The 24,868-nt window shown below is 40.2% G+C and overlaps 1 protein-coding gene across 12 annotated transcripts in view; it reads right to left on the reverse strand.

Moving 5' to 3' along the window:
- Nucleotides 1-253: 253 nt before the first annotated feature.
- The window catches only part of msi2b (musashi RNA-binding protein 2b), a 235,939-nt gene continuing 211,324 nt past the window's right edge, over nt 254-24,868 (reverse strand). The window contains exons 11-15 of one of the 12 annotated variants that reach the window (XM_047606663.1): nt 23,983-24,102; nt 14,795-14,974; nt 10,598-10,752; nt 7,288-7,358; nt 254-5,863 (exon numbers count right to left, since the gene is read on the reverse strand). In XM_047606663.1, coding sequence (XP_047462619.1) covers nt 7,317-7,358; nt 10,598-10,752; nt 14,795-14,974; nt 23,983-24,102 — 497 coding nt within the window. In that variant the 3' untranslated portion in view covers nt 254-5,863; nt 7,288-7,316. The remainder of the gene's footprint in view (nt 5,864-7,287; nt 7,359-10,597; nt 10,753-14,794; nt 14,975-23,982; nt 24,103-24,868) is intronic. The other 11 variants (XM_047606666.1, XM_047606662.1, XM_047606665.1 and 8 more) reach the window with 11 other exon arrangements.

The following is a 24,868-nucleotide window of genomic DNA, read 5'->3' on the forward strand; positions in this document are numbered from 1 at the left end:
TGGGTGACCTCGAAAGGATCCCCCGGTGCCGACACGCGGACTGTGTGGTCGGGTGAAAACGCAGAGCGAAAATCTCGGTTACTAAACAGATAGTAGACGGAGCAGTGTCGTGCAACTACGGGATGTCAGTGAATGTGAGTCTGTTTGAAGACACGGTTCACTACATAATTACACATAATATTTAAATGTCAAATACATGAATACTTATATATTTTGTGTTGTGTGGAAAATACAACGCCACAGTAGAAACGGGTAATATAACAATTCAGTTTATTTTATTTATTTTCCAGACAGACACATCAATTTCTGGACCACAGTAGAGGATGGAAACCTTTCACAGACATTTTTTGTCAATATTATTATTTGAAAATACAAATATAAAATTAGACTTTCCACATTTGATATGTGAGAGACCCCCATCCATTATTATTATCATTATTATTTTTAGTATATTTTACAACAGGGCTTAAGCAAGCCATATGATAACCTGAAAGATGCTTTCAGATGTCAGTCAAGTCTGTCTGTCTCTCGCCATAAAAAGTCGGTTAACATAAAAAAAAAGGGGCAAGTGTTAGGAATGGGCAGACAGCAGTGAAGAGAGCTCTGTGCTCAGCCCGCAGAAACATGGAAGCACAGCAGAGCCTCACACTGCCGTCCATGCAGTCTGAAGAGCTTCCAGGCTCCCCTCTTGGCCACGCGGTCTGCTCCAAACTCACGCCGGGGGTGAACTCTCGTGTTGGTGAACGCAAGCTAACGATGACGAGTGGACTATGTGTGAACCTGGGTGTAGCTGTGCGAGGAGTTTTCTGTATACAGCTGAGGTCTCCAGTCTAATATTATACGTGCCAATGAGTGAACATTGTAAATATATATTCATTTACACACACATATATATATATGTGTATATATATATGTTGCAACTGTATGTATATATTTCGTAATGAGCATGGGTGAGATGGCAATGGTTTAGACTGAGGGGGAAATTCACCCTAAAACACAACAGTACAGTGAACATTGTGCTATTTCTGTCACCTTGAAGAGTTCAGTGTAGATCTGTGAACCTGAACTGATCTTTGTTGTATCCTGAAACAAGAGAGCCCAAACTATAAATAGTAATGTTAGAGAGTCACTTTGTGGACTGGGAGACTAACTTTGTGGTCACTGTGACTGTATCCAGTATCTCTCAGAGATAAGGGCACGTTGTCCGGTTTAAAAACCATTAGCACCACTATGAATAAGCCTCTTTTGGATATAAATGCTCGAGAACATTCAAAGAGCCTTCAAAGTCAGTCTAATTAAAATAGAGCAGTCTGAAAAAAGGCCTTGCCTGACGTTCTCGCTGTTGCGGAGGAGCAAGCTGTTCCTGAACAGGAAACACTCGTCGACTCCAGGATGACAGAAATCTCACAAGCGCGTGGCGTTTCAGGGCGGACGTTTTCCCGCAGCGGATGGGATAAATAATCGTTTGGCCATTGCCTAGCACTTGCCTCGAGATTCAAGTTTAAATGGATACGGTAGTACACTACAAATGTCAACACCTTCCAGGTTGACTTTTTTTCTTTTTTGATTCTTTTTTTTTTCTTAAACCAAGACCCCTCCCCTCTCCCCGAATGGATAAGCTAGTCTACTAAGATGTGTAACATTCATCAGCTGTAAACTGCTGTCAGTTTGAGATAAAACGAAATTACAGCAACAGAGCCATGCTACCTTAAAGTCCAAGCTACAGGATCACAAAACATAAGCAGTCAATTTCGTTTGTATTGTGTGAGGGAAAATGAGCCATTTCAAGCCTTTTTATTCCTGTGAAAAGGAGTTAATTATAGTCTAAGATCTGCCACGCACCAACAGTGGAAAACAAGACAATATACTCCATCCTTGTTGTGCTGTTCCAGGTTTTTTCAGATGAAATGGCAGTATAGTTGGAATTGACCGTATCTCCTAAGGAGCGCCTTGTGTCAGTCTGTAAGGGATCTGCGTTAATAAATAGAAATAAACTGAAGAAAAATGCCGCACATAAATGTAAGGAGCACTTTCTTTAACCCTGTCAGAATAAAAGCCCACTTATCTCCACGCAAATAATTTATTCTTTTATATTTTCATATTATATTGTTATATATATAATCATATATTGAAATATTTTCACACCAAAATGAGTCAAATTGGCGTTCGACTTGATCGCTTTTAGCTACACTGCAAAGAATATGATTGTTGTGTTCTAGTTTTAAATAACACAGTGTCCCGTGTGCTTTTTGGATTCATTTCAGAATTATTTGACTCTATGAAATGTAACAGGCTGTATAGGTTGAGAGTGAGTTATGTAATTTATACTTTACTAGCAGATCAAACGGTATTGAGTTTAAAACGTAGATTGTGTCTGATTGGAACTGGTTTGTTGTTGCCTGAAACACAGCTGCGTGTGTGACTCTAACATGTGAATGGTGGGCATCGTTCAGCGTGGTGTCTAGAGGCATTTAAATTAACGTTGTAATATAATCTCTTCTAGCTTAGCAATGAATCACAGCTTCAGGGTGCTGGTCCAACTCAGGACACGGACTGAACCATCTATTAATCAGCCTCGACACACTCTGCATCCTTTAACACCTGCTAATGGTTTTTCCGCTTTTCATTTCTTTACAGTAACGCCTCTGTAGTGTGAAGAACACTGATAACGGATCATGACAAAAGAACTGCTTCCCACAATCAAAGATCCAAATGACTGGAATTATCCGTTTGTGATCACTAACAGCTCTGAGGGAACGAAGAGATCACAAACAGTGTTAGTGCCAGAGGCAAACGCACACATGTTAAAAGACAGAAGAGATCCTTTAAACAGCTCCTCCACTTATATTATGACTATTGTGGTAGTGAGTTAAAAAAATATGAAACGTTATTTTACACAAAATCTTTTTTTTCTTTTTTGTTTTTTCTTTTAGCTCGTGTCCCTCTTAGAAAACAATCCAAAATAAAAGTTTTGCATATCTAGCGTTAGCATTTAAGGTAGTATGGCACACCCCTTTAAAAACATTCAAGGGTGGGGATCCAAATAATGCCTTGTGTACAATTCCATCTTACAGCAACTATTTCTCTATTGTTCATCCATGAGAGCTTTGGTTAGCTGAAACCATGTGAGAGTGGCAAAACCAAACCAAAAATAAACAAAAAACAAAACAAAACAAAAAAAAATACATACAGGGAATTAATTACAATGAACCTCTAACAAAATAATTGTCTGCAAATACCAGAATAACATGATCATTGAGAGAAAGGTCTATCTTGACTGGTCCTAAATCCACTATTCACTACAAGTATTATATTAATGAGTCCTATATAACATCTACTTTGTAATTACAGGAGATAGAAAAAGAGCGCGAGAGGGAGAGGGATAAATATGAGAGAAAGGAGAGGTAGAGCAAGGGAGAACAACAAAGAGCACTACACTGGTATCAAAGACAGCACTCTGTTTACAAGTTAACTGTGATTTCTTTACACACTAATGTCATACATGAATGATCAACAAAAGATAGTAGGATCTCTGAGGATGGGGAATGGAAAGAGAGAAAGTAATGGATGCACAGTACATTTTAATAGTATATTACAATTATTAATATATAAACCACAAAGTATCAATAAAACTCTGATTAAACTTGAAATCAGCAAAGAAGCATCTTTCTTTTTTTTTTATAGTTTTGTATTTCTTATTTTCTTTTACATTTGAACATTACAAGGGTTTTTTTTTATTTTCTCTTTAAATTATTACTTGATCACACCACCATTATCGTTTACCTCAGAAGTATCCAGCATATTTCTTTACCTGGTTGTTTTGAAAGAAAAGAAATGAAACAACAAGGTTGTGGGTTTCAAAAATGAAAAAACAAACAAACAAACAAACAAACAAAAGAAGAAAAAACAAACAAAAAAAACAACCCAAAACAAAACAACAAATACGTCTGCGGCGGCGATGAATTTAAAAACCAGACTCGGGAGCATATCGTTATTAATATGAATAAAACCATCAAGCACACGTGCTGCGTAAAGACCTGGTGCAGCCACAGATCGTGAATAATTCAGTGTCATCTCTTGACCCTGTATAAATATCCTCAGATGAGACATGGGTCTGATATATAAAGAAATCCAAGTGTACACTGCAACATATGGGTTACTAGTCCCCAAGCTGGTAACTCACCTCACAAAGCATTGAAGCGCTTCTCTAGTCGATAATACGTTAACCCCCAGAATCCTTCATACTATCCCAAAGCACAGGGCCACTTTTTAAAAAGCCAACATATACATGTGCAAATCGGAAAATGGCCTGTACTTACTACTCACAGTGCAATGATTACTTGCTTAATTACCTTTCAGTGTTTTCATTTATTTTGCCACTAGAATAAATTAACAACCTGCCAATGATTCCACAATAGAACTCACAAAGGCTGAGGTATGGTATCAAAACGTTTACTTTCCTAATTCATTCAAAAAGAACGGATTGAGCGTTACACAGAAGGGCTCTAGCACGGAGCCCAGGTATATCGTGTTCCAAACAGAAAAGAATAAAAATAAAATAAAAAGAATCAGGAACAAGCAGGAGGATGAAACAAACATCAGAACGTACAGCTAACAAGTTCTTCTCAAGAGTATAAAAGTGTCAGGATCCACAGAGCACTGTAAAATGCCTGGTTCAAGTTCTAATCTTCACATCTAAGTACAGTGTGCTTTGGATTAAATCATCTTTTTTTTTTCTTAAATGATCTCTTAACAGTTAGACAAAAGATACCAATCAGGCTCTTTTTTTTTTTTTTTTTTTTTAATATCATTCTTATTTCTCAAAACTGTGTTGACTTGAATTTGCTGGTATGACACTTGTAAAATTATTCGGCTTCAGTATTTACAGAGCAAGTGTGTGTTCTGTTCGTCTGTGGGCTTTTTAACACCGTCTTCCAGCAGAAAAAGTAGAATAATAACTGTTTACAGCTTTTTCTTCTATTCACACGCTATAACATGTTCTTTTGACACACCATCACAAAAATATGCTATTCTCTCACTGAGTTGGTTATATGCAGTGACTGGAATAATATGTACAGCTACATTTCTTTTTCTCAAGTTTGAATTCACAATGTAGTTATATGAAATTTGTTATAGCATATATATATATTTCTAAACAACAAAAACAACACTTATAAAAAAGGACCATAAAAATATTGGAGTCCTCTTTGTATTGCCCAAAAATAGGTAATTATGGTTAACAATGAGACATCACAAGAAATGAAACAGCTACTAAGATTTATTACTTAGATACCTTCTTTAAATTTTCCTTAAAATGTATTTTTTTTTCTCCAAGTCTTCCCAAACTGAGCTTCTTTACTTTTATTTTTTATTTTTTTTTTAGCAGAAAGACTGAATGGAACATCCCGACCCTTTTTTCCTTTACACCAACCGATACAAAGATGAAGACGTGACTTGCGGATATTCTTGGCTATGACCCCCCCGTACTTCGAAGAAAACAAAATAAAGATTCAGTTACACAGCAACACTAGAAGATAAAATAAAATGACACCAAATTAATGTTGAACTAAAATGACTTCCTAAGAGCTAATCAAAAGCTAACAGAGGAAAGAAACAGGTGAAAGAACTCGACGTGAAACATCATACCAAACCAGGTTGTAAAGTTATAGGAGGTTTGGATTATAGTACAGCAGTTGTTATTTTCTGAGATGACTAACGTTTTCTTTTCTTCTTCATATGGTTCCGACTTTCGTTCATTTTGCCTGGGTGACGCTGTAGTGCTTGAAGTTGGATTAGCATCACCTGCACACAAAGCCAATTAGAAACTTCGTCCTGTCTTTCCTGGGCCACCAGATATACTCTGCTGGGTGATAAAGGAAGAGGAGAGGAACAGAAAACAAGCGCATTAGAAAGCGGACACGCCGTGTGTTTACATCCTGAAACATTCAATGAGGAAGTGAAAGGTTTTGGATGCTAGCATGAGACTAACGTGAAGCCACTTGTCATAAACTGCAGCAAGTCAGAACTTGCAGTGTGCTTAATAATAAAAACATCTTGGTGCACAAATGCCCACATGTGGACCTATATCCTACTGTTCATACTTAGACCACTTGTTAATTATAGTAATAATAGGAGTTAAATAGTAAGAGGAGTTAAACGTAGCTGGGCCAACTGCTTAGTTGAGAATAACCCATTTCAAATCAAAGGAGTACCACACACATCATGCCTATAAATAGCTGGAAGCAGACAAGAATAAGACAAAGCCTTTTGGAGTGGGTTTTATCTGTAACAGTTCAGTTGTACATGCACCGATCAGCCGCAACATTAAAACCATGATGAGAGGAATAACAGCGATCATTTAGTCACGCTGCAAGGAGCCGCTGGAGAACCGTTGGTCCTGGTGTTTGTGTGGATGTGACTCTCACGCCTGGACATTTCATTTATTTTTTTTTGCAAACTACAACTCCCCAGTGACAGGTGCAACGTGCGCTGTCTGGAAACAGCCCGGGTTGACCCAGCCTCTAAATTCCCCAGATCCCGCTCAGACCGAGCATCCGTGCGATGTGCCGGACCATGCCACATCCACAGAGGCCCCCGCCGCAGAACCCACGGGACCCAGAGGGTCCACGGGCCAATGTCACCGTACCCGAACTTCACAGGACACTCTCAGAGGTCTTTCGTCAAAGCCCTGTTTTGGGAAGCACGAGGGGAAGCTACAGAACGTTTGGAGGTGATTTCAACGACGTGGCTGATCAGTGCATGTAGGAAATAAGGACGTGATGCAGCGACAAGATAAACAACTGAAATATTCCCACTTCTACATTTACTGCTTAGGGAAGTGTTCAATCAATCAAGGCTGCTTGTTAGTGAAACATTCTGGATTTAACATTTGTTTCAGTCAGAGAGGTGAAGAGACATGATGACAGTTCTGTCCTTGGACATCCTGAACTTTGGTCAAGAACATTTGAAACTGGGCATTTTGAGGTTGGCAAGTATAATATATAAGACATATGATTTGCACTTGTAAAATATTTGACTACTCTAGGATGGAGTCATTTAAAAATGTTAATGAGAAACAAAAACTGAGGAGCTGGTAGTATATGTGCGTGCGGCTTAAACTCCTGTAATGATTCATAATTCTTTGTAATTTTCCTAAAGTCATCAGGCCAAGGCCACACTCACATTCTACGACCAGCTCAGTCATCTGGAGGGAGGTGAATAAACAAGGAATAATGCAATGAACACATATTAGGCTGATAGAAATGCACAGTAAATAAAATGCAATACCTCTGATGAGATGGCAACCCGCCACCTGTTCAATGGTATCCATTTGTAAAAGCTGTCGCAATCAACGGGCCCTAAAAGTGTACAGTTAGTGCTTTTGTCAGTATGCATTTCAGAGAGAGAAAAGTGAGTATCATATCAACTTTCTTCTGCTAGCATGAATGCGAACGCTTTGATTGGGCTGGATCATCATGGAGTAGCAGAGCAGGAGACTATCGCCATGTCACACCAGTTCTTTTCATGGTCTTATAACGGAGAAACAGTGGCTGCAGAATGCAAGAGAAACTCATTTAATGGTAAAAGGGAGTTAGAGGCGCTCTATGGAGTCAGTGATTCATACTGTATTCAATCATCGGGACATACTTTCTATAACAATATATTACTCATGTTAAAATGACTAAAAAATAAATATGTGGAAGAGATAATAGTAGTAATACAAACAATCCCCATTCATGCTAACATAAACACCTGATTTAATCTGGAGGCATGCAGAGAACAGGATCATAAACAGCCTTCAGTAAGATCAGTGTGTTGTCGACTATTGAATGCTTTTCATTATGCCGCTCAGTTATCAGGACACTGTGAGCTTTCCTGCTGACAGGTCTGCAGAAATCCTTGGATCCAAACACAACAGTGAAAAGAGAAGCACTTCCAGCAGCGATTATTTGTCTTTATCACCTCAATCAACTAATTGCACTCTAATTATCTTGCATTAAAAAAACGCTTAAGTTCATTAGTGCTTCTTCACAGTGGCTGTTTTCATACTGGCTAAAGGGATTAATAAAATCAGCGGAGCGTAAAGCAGAGGGACAAATCAGTGAATCTTAAGTCATCCATGAGGTTGTGAGATATGATGATCTTATACATATTCAGTTCGACAGCATCCTCCGTAAAGACATGAATTATAAAGCGCGTTTTAGTTCTGAGTCATTTCCTATTTTAATGTTCTGAATAGAGAGATCATCTTGCAGAGAGCAGGAAGTCAGAGGGCTGCTGCATCACCTCTCTGCTTTATTGCGCTCTGTTTGATTCACTGTGTAATTCTCAAGTGGTGATTTAGTATGTAGTCACAGGCACAAATTGACTTTCTGTTAGGAATCACAAAATCTGCTTTGAGTTATGCTGGTAAACTGCACTACATTCTTCCCCGATCTGTTACGTGAATTCAACTGGTACGGCATTAATATGATGAAAAATCTAAAATCTCCATCCAGAATTTACTTTTTCGCACTGCAAGAAACTGCAGTTACAAACTGCAAAAATGGAAACTAATAGAAACAAATGGCCCTTGTTTCCATCTGTAAACTATCTGCTGGTAAATCTTCCTTGAAAATGAGACAGCCGGGTCTTTCAGAACAAATATTTTGCTTCCTTCACTGAAACCAGCAGATTATGGCTGATAGCCAGTGGACCTAAAACTATTAATAAGAGAGGCTTTGCTTAGGAAGCCAAAACACCATAAAAACTGTTTTTTTTCCCTCTTTGCCTCTGGTTTTGTGTGTCTATCATGAATCTATTACACACGCCCGCAAAAGTTTATGTCCTCTTGATGTATATGGACAGAGCATTATCACTGCGATGCAAAGCTTCATCCTCACTGACTACTCAATAATGTACTGATAAATCTTCTGCACTATTTCTCAGAAACGAGATGCAGAAATCACGAGTGGAATTTGTGATTCCAAAACACAATACCTAAAAAGCACAGTCAGGCAAAAATGATAAAGAATCCTAAACTTCAAATAGAAAATAAATAATTACAAATTAAATTGACCCAAAGTTAAAGTGTACCATGGAGAAATAAAGAAGAAAATAACCTTTTGTGGTAGGGATTTCAAGTTAATGATGTGGACTATAACGTTTGGAAAGAGTGTCTTCACCCTGTAGTCCAGCAGTGCTCGCTTGCCGTACTAATGGGCTTGTCGTTATTCCATCTCAGTTAAGCCATGCATTAATTAGCTTCTTTTAGAAAGCAGGTGTTATTTTTACAGTTTATACTGTGTCACTCATTCGGTCATGTAAAGCAGAGCAAACAGGCTCCTGCGTGACTTGAAGAACTGAAGCCCCGCCGCACTTTGCTTGGGGCCATAAAAGTCACATAGTTACATTTCAGATTAAATATTCAGTGAGGTCCAAGGTAGACTAACACACGAGCGAGGTAAACAAAACAGCTGACTGAGTCGTCTTGTGGGGAGTTGGAGTCTTGTCACTTCACTGACATCGGGGTCCGAAACGTGAAGAATCTCTGATTCTGCAATCCTGCCACAACTTTACCTGGCTCAGCAATAATTCAACTTTTAATACTGAACATTCACACAGTGAAAAGATCAGGATGCCCTTTTGAATCTATGCGTATTTACTGTTTTTAGTTAACTAGCCCTTAGAAATATTAGTTTCTGCATGTCATCATTAATGAAAAATTCTAGGATAAAGAAGAGCTTATTAAAGACCTTTAAGTCTTTAATGTTGAGAAAGAATTCTGGGAAAGATGAGGGAGGCCGACTGAACAGCCACGCCCATTTATTTTTTGTAGTCATAGTCTAGCTGGTTGTAACTATCTGTCTAACTATCACTGTGTGTGCTGAGCACATGGTGGTTGAGGATTAGCAGGTTAACCCACGGCTGCATTTCACCAGTCAGACGTCTGAGCTCATCCACAAATGAGTCAGGTATTGTCAGACTATCACCTCCGCTGACCTTCGTCTACTCTTCCACTTATGAGCAGAGATGGCAACATCAGCTAAAACCCAATATCACGTGTCCTGAACAACTACACCTGGACAAGGACACTGGGAGACATGAGACCTGCTCAGAAACACTGTCCTAATGATGGAGCACTGGGATAGATGGCTTTCTAAAAATAAAAGAAATTAGTTCCTGGGAGGTGACACAGACTTCTGAAGAGAGGTGGTTTGTGCAACTGCTGAGGGGAATGAAGATTTGCATTGACACAGATAACTTTCAATAGATGGGGGTTTACCTTTATGTACTGCATGTTTTGGGAACTTTGAACTTGGCAAGAGAAGCGTCCCTGCAGAGAAATCCACTTAACCGTGAGCCTGCACTGAGAAGTTAATGTGCTCATTGGAATTTAGGAGACTTGCTAGGAGGTGGGAGGCGGAGGTGATTAATTCAGTGGGTTAGTTTTGTTCTCTCTTCATATAAAGATCCACAGAGCTGTTTTACAGAATTTTACACGGGCTGTGTGCTTTTTGTCAGCGTTTAGTTTTAGTGGTGGTGTTCTGACACAAAGGAAGCAGCTAAGTTCAAGGTGCAGTCAGACATGACAGGAAGTCTGAATGTGAGTACTCACTGTGATGCTGGGGCCAAACCCAGAGCCAGGCTGAGGGCTAGCAGCACTGATGTAGTTGCCCACAGCTGAATCCTGGCTGCTAGGTCCATACAGGTCAGCCACAGGCCCTGGACTGTTAGCACCGGGGAAACCTCCGGGCCTTGACGGGTTGGTGCCTGCATACAAACACAGCAAAGAGCAGAGCAGCTCAGAAACACCCGACAGCGATCGGCACGGCTCACACTAGCTACGACTCAAACGGGACACATTTAAATCGAAAGAACACATTACTGGATTCATGGGTTCGTCTCCAAGGACTTGTTTATAGCTTACACGTTTCTGCTTTTGAGACTACAAATTGAATTTCATCTGAAATCGACTGACAAAATTGTCTAGTCTTCAGGTTCATTATGGCTTTAAACAAACAAAATTAAGGGTGAATCCAGTATGAGATTCTAAATATAATCTACATGCTGTGTGTAATATGCACAGGAGTAACATTCACTTTGTATAATCATGCACAACACAAAACAGGCACATTGCTAAAAATACTTCCACCATGCTAATAGACTAGTAAGGTTGCAGTGTAAATGTTGCCATGCATAATGTGAAGGAGTACTTGTAAGACAGCATTGGCTGCTGAATAAGAAGAGTAACACAGGAGAACAATAGGAGATTTTTGATAACTCTCTTGGAGAATTCCAAACCCAAACACGTGTAATACGTTGGCTTTCCTACATGATCTGATTAGCAGATACCAGCCAGAACCTTTCAGCTTTGCGTTTCAGCTTTTAAGTATGCCGAAGTGACTTCCAGCGTAAAGTGAAAAGAGGTACGTCAGGCAAAAGGAAGGAGGCATAACGGGGAAATATGAAAGCTTGACCCGGGTTCGTCTGCGGGTTCAAACTTGGGGTGGGATAAAAAAGAAATACTGTACATGACTTACCACCTTTGGCCTGTGAGTAAGAGCAAGTCAGACTAATAAAATGCCTTTTGAAAATCCATATGCCTACTAAAGGCCAATAACAGTGGCAATACAAGGAAAAAAATCAGTCGGGGAGAAAGAAAAATGCAGTGATCTCTTAACAGCAATCTCCTTTGCCGTCAGCTTCACATAACCCTCTGTCTCACCTTTATTCACAGACAGACTGCAAAAAAAAAAAAAAAAAAAAAAAAAAAAACCCTGTACGGCTGCATTAAAAAGAAAAATCTTCTGAGCACAGAAAATGCTCGATCTTGTGTATATATGAGCTCATGAACCCTGTGATGCCTGAGAGGAGGTCTTTGTAGAACAGACACAAAAACACACACAGTGTGACTGCCATACAGCCACTGTGTTGACGCAGACACACACAGAGTAAACTATCATTGTCAGCTTGTTTAAAGGGATAGTTTGGTTTCTCTGAAGTGGGGCTGTATAAGATATTTATTCATAGTCGCTGTATTACCTACAGTAGAGGGTGGTTGGCAGGTCACCAGTTTGGAGAAGCAGACAAGAAGAAATGAACTGCCGTGGCTTCAGATCCCCGTCAGGAAACGTTGATATATCTGTGATTATCGTCTAAATGTAGCAAATACTGCAACTGATATTGACTTTTCTCAGATGGGTCTTGTTTTAGGTGTCTAAAATATGTTTTGCTGCTGACCCTGTCCACAGCAGTTCATTGCTTATCTTGTGTGTGTCTGCTTATCTGCAAACAGGTGCTGACCACTAACTATGGATAAATGCTTCACACAACCCCACTTCAAAGGAACAGAACGAACCCTTGAAGATGCCACGGCTGCGTCTATCGCAGCTGTATTAGACGGTTTAGGTCCACTAGAAGCACCTCAAACCCTGCTTTAGATTTTCACGTATAGCACTCTAGAAAAAAATGAAGCCATCTCACTAAACACACATCTAGTGGAGTTGACACTGCTGTTTAACTGTCGGGACTTTAAACAGTGAGCTGCTAGTGCTCTTATCTCGCCTGCACAGTCCCCAGTAGGCTCGCTTATTATATAATTAAGGATTTTTTCAGTTGAAATGGCAATCCTCATTTCCTGGTGCGTGCCACAGTCATCTCCCTGTGAAAATGCTTCTTTTTTGTTGTTAAATTTAAATGTAGGGGCTCCACTGGTTGCGCATTTAGCTTTGGGAGCCAAAATGATACCAGGTGCAATGTGGGTCAGACTGCTGTTCACGATAGGGTCCGCTGTAACACAGAGTCGTGATTTTAGTATTTGTGGGGCGGATACTTTTGGCTGAAAAACAAAACCAAAAAAGGAGTGGAGAGAAAATATGATTCTAACGCTGACCTATGTTTGTGACGGAAAAATGGAAAGAACTAATTATTTCTTGTCTGATGCCTCCACAAAACACTGTGTACACCGCCTGCCTATGTCATTCAAGTTCAGTTTGAATCAATTTCATTCACTTAACCTCAGCACTGAACTAGAACTTGTAGGATTTGTGTAAAAGAAAAAGATCACAAGATCTGTCATGATCTACATACAGATCCTACTTCCTGTCGGGAAACTGTTGCGACACAGTATTCACCTGTGAACTGAGCTCTCCTTCACTTCAGGCAAGTCAATTATACTTCACAATCCAAATAAACTGCATCATTGTCTCAGATTTTCCTGTAATTAGGGTCAAGGTTGGCTGCAGATCTGTAGCCTATTCCACAAACAACAACCACCTAAATCATGTTACACTGCAATCAAGCTATGTCGACTCGCTCGGGATTTCAACGTGTCCTCTCAGGTGAGACAAGCCTGCGCTTTAACAAACAAGCAATACCTCAAGAATATTTCAGGAGCAGAGTACGTCTCCTCCGACTGTGTGACTAACAGTAGCTGCTGCTCGAATTCCTCTACTCTTACATCATATGCTATATATCGGCATACACCTAGGCCACAGCTTCAGTGGCATTCATGTATATTTGCATTGATGTAAAGACATGAATCATTTCCACTCTGCCTTAAAGCTGAATAATACACTTCACACTGCATAACAGATTCGCTGGAGAAAAAGGGAGTATGGTAAACAGTGCACTGCCTACAAGACGGAGCTCAAATGAAGTTACATCTGACTTGACAGGGGATTTTTTTTTTGCTGTTAGCTGTGTTAAAGTTTGTACAGACAGCTTGTAGGAAATGCCAACATCTGCCTAGGGCAGCTGGCCAACATTTTACCCATTAGGGGGAGAGCTGGCTTCATTCTTATGGGTGACAAGACAACTGCCTTTGTTGTTATTATTTTTTTGCTGCCGTTATTGTGGAGGCTGGGGAGTCTCCAGAGGCAGGAAACCTAACTGCTGTGTTTAGGTCAATGCTGTCACCTACACTGAGGCACATATCCCAAACCACACTACTAAACTGTATTTTCTGTACAGCTGCTTTAGGTGAAATAAACACTGGTGGTTCGTCAGGTCAGTGCAAACATGTTCTTGTAAGAATTAAACTAAAATAAATCTATAGCTACTGTGGTATATTCAAAAAAAAGTTGTGTGCTCTCAAAGAAACAGAACAAATCTATAATGATTTCCAAGTATTGCTAGCAGTTATGAAATCACAACGTGAAGTAAATTCTACTTGTCAGTGGAATCTCATCCCTAGCTTTTCAAAACTATGATTACACAAGACGGAGAACATTGGTGAAAGCACACAAGATGGAAATGTGCTTGTGTTTGTAGAGTAATGGCAGCATTATGCAAAAATGTTGTCTATTAAGTGTTCAACATTGTGCAGCATTTCTACCAATTTCACACACTAATAATACGAGCAATCACTCTTCCACTTAAAGGCCTCCACTAAAAAATGGCACTCACTCCCACACTTCCTCTCTCCTTTTCTAAATTCACTCAGACTCTGTTAGAGAGGCCAGTGTACTCTCCGACATCATCATCAGTACTTATTTTGTTCACATGCAAATGGAGGATTACATTCTGTATGTATCGGCCCCTTATGTGCAAGCAGGGGCTGGAACATAACTTCACAAAGAAACAAAAAATTCTACATTAAAAATTGAAAAAGGAGGGGGAACATGCAATGCTATTTTGTTGGCAAGACGTTTTTTTCTTTTTTGCTATCTCTTAGGGGGGATTGTTCTTTCTTTCATTAACAAAAGTAAGAGAAAATATAAAAAAAAAAAGATTAGATCATCTGCATGGAATAATGTCATGAATCAAACTGAAAAGTCCAAAACGTGGATGAGATAGATGCTCATATACAAACCTGGGTTCTTAAATTGATCCGGGCTGTGTAGGTGCTGTAGGGGGGAGTTGCAGGCGGAGGTGGCATGCTCACTGTGCAGCATCTGAGCCGCTTGGGGCCCCAGGGAGCCATAGTCAGCAAAGGAGCAGGGCCCCCCCCTCTGGTCACTGGGCGCAGAGTAAAACCCATAATCGGGGAGGCCTGGGAGATACAGTATAGGGTGGGGAGGGGGAGGGGAGGGGACTCCATCATTGTGGAAATCAACTTTTTCACTGTCAAAGTCAATGTCCAGATTCTTAAGCACAGCTTGTTGGTGTGTTCCAACCGTGTTCCAGTTTGTTTGAGTTTACATCCTTGCGTTTTGTCTGCTTTAATTGGCCCTCCCTGCCCTCCCTCCCCAGGCCCCCCTGGCATATGGTCTGTGTTTGAACCCTTCAGCTGTGTCTTATACACAAGCTCCACAGTAATGATACAGGTTAGACTTCCTCAGCTGGACCAATGACATTAAATACAAAATCATCATTACGCTTCTGTTATTTTATAATTGACCTGTCCCCATGTTTGCTTGCAATCATTAAGGAGTGAGATAAAACTGAAGAATCATTAAAAAAAACAGGTCAATACATTTCTCATTTCAAACCGACGATTCTTGGTTGACATACCTGAAGGAAACAAAGAGCACCAATCAATAATTAATTTGAAGCCTCTTTTTCTTTGTTTTTTTCCGTTGCCCGATAAAATCTGATAAGGTTTTTTTTTTATGTGAATGAGATACAGAGACATTCATGTTTATTGATGATAAGCATTCTCAAGTGTGCGCAGCACTCTAAGCACGTCTCAGATTGGCCTCTTTGAAAGATTCTTTCTTTGACACAGATGGCGGATTATCAACAGTTTAGAAAATGTCATTCAGCAATAAGTCGTGCTGACATTTATGGCTTGTTCTCTTAATCTGAGACAAGCTGCTCATATAAAGAGTGCAATTAAAAGAAACTGCTCCTTCTCACACCTCTTTGATAAGAGAGTTAATCTACTCAGGAGGGACTGAGATTGGTGACACCGGCTTTTCCATGCTGGGTTTCCCCTGCTGTGTGTTTGTTTTTTATTTGGGTCCTGGAGCGAATAGCCATTCAAAGCCACTTCACCTCTACCCATTCAGAGTGAGACAGTCCACTTCTGCCAAATGGAATGTAAGCACCAGCCATGTTTCTCTCCGCCAATGCTTTTTAGCACTCTGATCTCACCACTTGTGGGCTGTCTGCCCACTCATCAAATTATAGGCTCCAAATAGGGCAGGCTTCCCACGTACGTCACATAATGCCTGACACATTGAACAAAGCTCAAGAAGCAATCATTCCATTTACTTCACTTAGACAAATGTCACTGAAAATTGATTGGCCTTGCTAATGAGGAAAACTGGATCAATGGAATAATTATAATGGGAAAAAAACCTTTGACAATAACACAAAACCTGTTGTTGGTAATTTATAAGAAAGACATTCTAAATATATAGTTTGGAACAATGTAATGTCTGGATTTCGTTTACTGTAACAATCAACAATTCACATTACTAAAGTATGAAAATGAAATGTGTTGTAATCGGTGTCATCTACGGGAAAGAGAAGCTGCAGTAATATATGAGGTTTAGAGGGATGCAGACTGGTGACTGTTACTGTTATGACACAGGCCCTATAATAAACTACAGGTAGTAGTTGCAGCAAAGAACTCAAATGTGGCTTTAAAACTGAAGATATTTATTTTTATTTATTTATTTTTAAATTTGAGATAAGGCTATAATTGTAAATAATTGAATCACATTAATCCGGACACCTTGTACCTCTCTGCTCAGCCTGGAAATTTTTATGCTCGCAGTGCACGGATCAATTGGCCAAATACCACACGGAGCTCAAACTGAATGTAAACAAGACTGGCTTTGCCCCTTGACAAATTCCTGTTACGTTTATTCAAATGGCAAAATCTTTCTCTGCAATGTTTAGAAAAATTTGCTCAAGTGAAAAACGTGGAGCTACAGATAGAAAGAAGATGCAGACAAATGTGTTGGTTGAGTTTCACATGTAAGAAGATTAACACAATACACTTGTGACCACTCGTGATACTAAAAGAAGCTCATCACAGTTTGTGAAGGATCTTATTAGAACAGCAACTCAAACTACAGCACAACTGAACAACAGTCTTATAACTACTGTGCTTGCTGTACATAATTTACCTTTTAAACTTATCAACTACATAAAGCCAGCTGTTAGTGACGCGGTAAAAAAGACACTGCGGACACTGTAAAATAAGTATTTTTCCTACACGCATTTTAGATGACATTTAGCAAGCTAATACAAACCGACAATATTTCGTATGCAAGCAGCTGCACTGTCTGCAGGTGTGGCGGCGAGACCCAGGTAAGAAAGGGGCCTTATTTTTCCACCTCCACGCAGCTGGACGAGAGAGTCCAACTCACAGACACAAACATGCAGACACACATTCTCAAAGCCATATATTTTCATCAGTGGCTATCTGATCAGTTATGCAAGATGAGACTGGGCAGAGTGTGCCCACAGCTGCATTAGTATCACCAATCATATCACTGTGCCTCAGACCGTCCCACTATTAATATTCACACAATCTATCCAGAACAATAGGCCTTTCTTGGACTCCTTTTTTCCACTGGCCACTAATTGGATGTAATTACTCATCTACAAAACAAATGAGCGTGTTGAGGTTGCCTTGGAGACTAGATCAGGGGACCCAGCAGTGCGAATCGTTCGCAGGGCTTCATTTATACTGATAATTATCTCCCCTGCCCCCACCCTCTCTCCCTTCTGCCCTCAGTGACCAAAGCTGGCTGGGAGGCGATGGAGAGGGGAGTGTCTTGCAGTCATCTGTTACTGACATCATCGGGGTGGCTCTCTTTAAGTGGATAAATGCCCTGTTCTCGTTCCACACTTTGCCAGGTGACTGCTTTAAGGAGGAACCACAAACCTTGAAAGTGCTACTTCTCTTTTTCTCGCTTGTTGGAAAATAAAACCAATCACGCTGATGGTAACATATTACCACTTCTCTAAGTTTGCCAGCATTGTTTACCAAGTTTGTGATTATTTGAAATTCCACAGGAAGACACAGACATTTAAGTCAGAGCCTATTCCCAAACAAGTCTGTTAATATAATGAAATCAGCCGACACTACTGAGGGTTCGCTAAAATCAGTTAAAAAGTCCTTGTTCTGAATTCTGATCATCGCCCCAAGTATTGACTTTTTCTCCTAAGAACCTCAGAATATAAATGGACATACCTGTTGTTTATACAGTCAACACAAACTGGGAACCGGGGAATACAAAAATCTATCCCCAAAAGTTATTTTCATTTCTGCAAATAGGAATTTTTCATGCAGTCACTCCTCCCCTTCCCTCGCGGCCCCAGTGAGATTCCTTGGTGGCCATCAAACCACATCACTCTACAGAAGATGTCAATAAACCTGACATGCTGCTTCTCAAATTAGCTTTGAATTTTAGAGCTACCATAATTAGCTTTTCCATTTTCACCAATGTCATTTAAAAATAGCGTGAAAGAAACTAACAGCTCTTTTGCTGTCTAGCCTTGCTTTCACTTTCCATTTGAAATAATCTTTTCTGAATGAATGGCTGAGTAATTAACAGCACTAGACACCCTTTTCAGAGAGCACAGACATTTCATAAATAATACATATTTAATGTCTTGTCATTTTGTGTTCAGAGAAGCTTGGCTAATGAATTTTAACAGATGATTTCTTCTTGCATTTACTCACCCACACTCAGGCCTCTGTTTTCTTTACTTTCCGATTCATGCCAGCTTTTCCCTTTTCTTGCTTTCCTTTCCAGCAATGGACAAACTCACCAGAGCTACTGATATGTATTTACCTTGAGCCTTGGTTGGAGAATGATTGGGGGAGATCGCAGTAGTATAAGGAGATGTGGATACTACTAAGTCACGAGTAAAACAATGTGCAACAGAGTAGTAAGTCAGCTCACACTAATTTGCTACAGGGAAGCCCACACAGGCCACACTAAATGATTTTAATGCAGATTTTAACCTGTGAGGGATCTGGTCTAGTTGGGACTGAGAAAGGGCACTCAGTTATCGACAGTCAGCGCAGATTATCCTATCGTGAGCAGGCTCAGAGCTGACAGCACTGGCCTTTTGCCTGAACACATTTTTTCAAACACGTCTGGTCAGGCTTAAGTGGTCTGAAGAAATCCAAGACTCACTGTGAGTGAAATCTGAGAGTCATTCTGGCTACAGGTCTAATGGTCATTTAGACATAGACTGTGGAATTTGTGAATTAACTGAAAGAGGAATGTCTTACAGTAATGCTTACCCAGACATTGTATCCTAATAGATTCATAAATCTTGTTACAATTTAATTTGTAGCCACTTATTTCACATCATCGGATTCAATTGCACAAAACCATGCAATGAATTTTGTAATTTGCGTCCATTTAAAAGAAGTAGTCTACGATATTTGCGGATACTTAATAGAAAATTCAGCACTTGTTATGAAGGATCCAACACATACTATATTTATAACTACATTTACTGGACAAAAATACCACACTTGCATTAAGCCTTTACTAAGTTTTCTTAGGAGAGGGTGTTATGTATGCAGCCCCTGGAGGGCAGAGTGGCGATGTCCCTGAAGGCCTGTGCCTGTAACCTCAGAGCATCTGCTCCCCACAGCTGTGCGAGCCACCGCTTTGTGGTGGAGGTGCAAAGGGACACTTTGCCCTCCCTGATGTGTCAAATCTTTCCCTAGGCCTCAGACGAAAATGCAAGCAGGATGGGCTTGGCATGTCTGCTCATGTTATTTTGCACCAAATACATGTACAGTGCTTCTGGCCTCGGAGCTGAGCTCTGCAGATTAGTATCTGGGACAAATGGACCCGTGCACACTCAGAGCCAGACTGATTAAACCCTGTGCACATAGCCAGTCCCAGTCTCCTCTCGGGCACTGCTGAAGATCACAGAGCTTGTTGGGAGGAAATTGATAATAATCTTAATTTGGAAATGTCTGTCAAATGAGTATTCCTCTTTTTATCCACGTAGAAAAAAGAGGTGTAAGAAGTGGGACGAGTAAAAGACAGCGGAGGAATGGGTTTTAAATGATGTGAAGATCATCCTGAGACCCAATAAAACTGGCAGGAGCACCTCTGCAATTTATACTACAGTCCAACACTTACCCAGCCAACTCTTTTTCAGTTTTGAACACCTGAGTCAAGTCATACATGCTGTACTGTACATAGTAAGTACCCAGTACCTGTAAATGCAGTTGGATGTGCTTTGTGTACACCACAGGTAAAGCAGAGATCTCAGACTGACATTTGAGCTTCTCTGAAAGCTCAGAGGGACTCAGGAAAACACTCAACCAGAGTAGACTGGGACCTGTGAAGTTCCCTGGACTGTCAGAACCATCTGCATCACTTGCATTTTCTCAGTTTCTATCTGACAATGTTAGTGCACAAGAGAATTCAAAAGGGTCTACTTTAAATCGCGGGAAATCAGAAGATCTTTTTAAGACTGAGAAAACAAATGACCTTCTGAATTTGTTTTATTAGCTGGTCATTCATTTGAAGTCTCCAGAAGGATGTTTCATCATATATAGGTTGTTGCTGACAACTAGTCACTGATAAATATTTCATATTATTATTCAGTTCATGAATGAACTACCTGTCAACCTCAAGAACGGCACCAACTCTGGCTTATTTGTGCAGGTTCAGCCTTCATATCAACAACACATCCAAAATGCAGCCTAGGCCCCGGTACATGCATTAGTCATCTCCACTTTAGAAATTTCCCCTTTGCTTTCCTTACTATGCAGATGACTCTACTGTGTGACCTCCAGTAACATTGTGCCATGGCTCAGACCAGGTTTAAAACTGTGCTACCGGCCTACAAAGCAGAGTATGAGCTGGTACACCTCCAGGCAATGGTCAACTATTACTAATATATTCCTCTGATACATTCCTCCTCATCTGAAACTACAGTACAGTGTCTCAAACGTCCCCACAAACATTCGTCAAGCCTAGACCTTGTTTTTGCACTGTAGAGGCACAACATGCTACGAGATGGAAATCAGAACAGCAAAATGCCTCAAAGAGACTGAAGACCAAGTTTTGAAAAAAGTACTTGGACTCTCACCTGAGATCCGTCTCTATTAAATAAAACATGCTGTCTGACCTGTTTGAGGAGTAACCACCGACTAATTTCTTTTAACTAGAGTGAGGAATTTTTCCTTTTAATAGGCTGATAAATATACTATTTAAATGTGTAGTAGAGGACTAAGATGTATCCTTGCAGTTCAAAGAAAAACAGTGCTACATTTTCAGTAACTTTTCTTGATATACACACAACTATTCTTTCTATGCTTTCCTGCGAGAAGGAGGCCACTGTGAAAAGTCCAAAATACACCTTGTCATCAGCAGTGGTGTGTCATAGAGAGGGAAGTCAGCATGCTGTCATTTTGTCTGCTGAGCATTGGGAGTAGGCTGAAAGTGCCCTCTGTCAGTGATGGAAAATGTCTCCCACATTCTCACGACACTCTGTGTACGTGTATCACTGTCAATCTTCAAACAAGCCTCACCGTATATATCTATGCAATATTAATATTTGGCACGTACAGAACAATGTTTACGAATGTACTTTTTTATTTATTTAGGCTCTGTGATTTTAATGACACCCCGTCCATCTCATACTGGGTCAAAGTAGACCAACGCACATACAATATGTGGTGCTCTATGGGAACTGTAGGTGGAGTCAAAGCACAAAGAATCCACACTTACGTCACAGATAAGTCTTTTTTACCCCCTTGTCTGCACTAAAATTAGAGAATTTAGCAAAAAATGAACCCAGCAGAATTGCCATTCGTGAGCCGACATTGGGCTGAGTGTGCTGCAAATTTAACCGTAAGATAGGATGGAGATGCAGCAACATCCCCAGACGATACACACTGAGAGGAAGGTCAAGCCTAAACCATCTGTGTCCTCTGTGTGGTCTGTGTCTGTGTAGAGAGGAGACCACTCAATGTATCATTCCATGCAGTATGTTACTAGCATTGTCTCATACACTCGGTAAATCACTAATTTTCCAAAATTCATATTGCACTGGAAGTAGGACTGTACTTGCTACATCATCAAGATGCACTAGTGAAGCTTTTTCTATTGAGCTAATAAATGGTAACAATAAAAATGAATATAGCTGATTTAAGTAACAGTGTGCAAACACTTTATGAGTTTGATCAAATTACTGTTGTATTCCAGATTTTGTTGCTCTTATTGTAATAATATTCTTGCTTTTCAGGGACATTCAGGCATATATGGACAAAGCAAGGTGATTTCACTGAGCGATAGTCTCTTTAAACTGCCTCATGGGTGTTTAAGTACTCTAAAAAAACAGGCCTATGATGTCACCGTCTTCCTTTCTAACACCCCTCCCCTCAGCCCCTGTTCATAATCATTTACTTGTCTCCCTTCCATTTGCAGCTGTCAGAATTAAGCTGTGCATAATGGCTGCCATCACGTCTCTTGCTTCCTGGCTGCTGCTAACCCCAAATCAACATTCCTGCTTCTTAGTGCTGTTCATTGCAATTGTTGGGCATATTGTTTGTTTTGAAAATGCAAAATCGAATAGCCTGATGAGACAGAAAGAACATCTGATTGGCTTCCAGTGTTCCCTCTGTTGATTTGAATTAAGTTCAAACGAGGACAAGCGGGTGAATGTGTTTGTCTACAAGTGTGTGTGTGTGTGTGTGTGTACATGCAGGTAGTATGCATACTGCACTATAGCTGCCTGTGTGTTCATGTGCATATCACAGCACACATCATTTAACATTATTTATCTCCTGACTTTAGATCTGTGAGCCACTGCACAAACTAGACAGCGTCTAAGCTACAATTAAAACACATTTTCTCCAACAAGCATCTAATAGTATGTCTGATGAGGAAAGGCTCTCTTTCCTAAAGCTGGGTGACTGTGTGCTCAGTCAAGGAAGCTATTATTGACAACTATTGAATGATCTACAGTTGGAAGGAGGGGAAAGCAGGACGTCTAAACGAAGCCGACAAGATGATCAATGCTATTTAAGACAGAAAGAAACTTGCATCCTGCCTTTGGTACAAATCTTCTGGTAGGTTTTTATCTGAGCGTGAATAGGAAGTTTTACTGTTTCTGTGCTTTACAGACGGGTGTGTATTTTAAGTCGATTGCTGCTGACATACTGCACACTGACTAACACTTCCTTTCGATTTTTTTGAACATCTGTATTTACAAATACAGCAACAACAGAATAAGCTCGTATTTGTGTGGCAACGGTATGACAGTGATTACAATAGTATCTGGGCTGTATGAGAGTAAAGAAGAGATGTAGAAAAAGATGAAAACATGACTTTAACACGGATTGGCCTGAACTTCATCGCTTTCTACTCACTTTCTACTATTTGAAGAGACAATCTACCATTATATACTCTATACTAAATATAATGAGCATTCCTCTGGCAAAGAAAACATTAATTTTTGCTGTTTTTACAAGTTATTAGTAGAACTTACAAACATATACTATTAATATTTTGTTGTACTTGGAAACATTTGCTGCACGGAGATGTCAAGGAAAGGCTTCTTGATTTGGCTCACTGTCGGCTACTTTTAGATTCTTGCATGTGATTTATGATCGTTAGGGCCTGGTACAGTACGCGCAATCATATCTTTTTAATGCCAAGGATCCTGACAAGCTTAAAGTACAGATATTTCAGACCACAGATATTACTGAGGTCGTGTTCCCTTTTCTTGTAGGAAGATTTTACTGTCTCCATAGGCTGCAAAGTAAAGAGGAGATACATTTTTGGGGGGTGAAATTCAGATTAAAACGTGTCTGAATTTGCCTTCATCCCATCTGTCATTTTTTAGTTCCCTTTTTATTATTTCGGAGCATAATAATTTTGTGTTGCTGATGCCTCGAGGATGTACCTAAACGGGTCTTTAACTGCAGAATATGCCTTTAAGAACGTTTAAAATCCATAAGAATGATCTACAAATAGTGTCTGAACTATATGTCAATCTAAGCTAAAAATGTGGCCCAGTGTGTCGGGGGCTCGGGGGACTATGTCTATGGAGAGAAGCAGAGCAGGAGAAGTTGAAGAGAGCAGCAGCCACACAGAACATGGACAGAGCGTTTACCTGGCCCTGTGCTCTGTGGGTACGCCAAGTAGCCGCCTCTTCCACGGGCCCCCCTACCTGAGCCACGCGCTGCTGCTACTGCCGCTGCCGCCACCGGTCCATATGCTGTCGCTGGGAAGCCTGCAGGCACATACACACACATACACACGCGCATCACTTCATGCACATGGATGAGCACGTCCCAAAGCTACAGGAGAATGTTGATACCAACGCTGAGCTACGGGATAAAACTATAGCTGTCAGAGACAGGGGCTCATGTCAGGGCGACATCTATCAGCAGACTCCTCCAGAACCCACTGTGATATTCAAAACCCTGCAGACCCACTGATCCAAGGAGAGAATGTGAACGATAGCCACGAGCAACCCCGAACATTAAGAAGAAAAGGTACAGATGTTTAAAACGGGCTGATATCACGCCCCTTTTGAAAACACAACCTGGAGTATATGTTAAAATAGGCTTTGTTACGCAACGCAAGCACAAGGACGATACTGAAAATAGATATAGAGAATAGTATATAAATTAGCTCAGAACCCTAGAAATGTATCATTATAAACTCTTCCTCTAAAGATTTTCACAATAGATTTCAGTAAATCTCTAAAAGAGAAGGTGTAAATTTGTATTCATCTACAGTCTTAAACTGTAAGTAAACTGACTTTGGCAATTCACTAAGTCCCTGATTATATTAGGGAATGAATTTGGCTCTGGGGGTGTTTATGTCACATGCTTTGGATGAAAGATTATAGCCACTTCTGAGCTGCATAGACATGGGCATAATAGCCCTACCTCTGGGGACTATCTCTGCATTTTGTTCAGGAGCGCTCCCAATTACTTTCAATTTCTATAGAATCAGAATAATCCAGTGTAATAAATTCCATATTTTTTTTT

Source organism: Mugil cephalus, chromosome 15, assembly GCF_022458985.1.
Source record: "Mugil cephalus isolate CIBA_MC_2020 chromosome 15, CIBA_Mcephalus_1.1, whole genome shotgun sequence".
Lineage (NCBI taxonomy): Eukaryota > Metazoa > Chordata > Actinopteri > Mugiliformes > Mugilidae > Mugil > Mugil cephalus.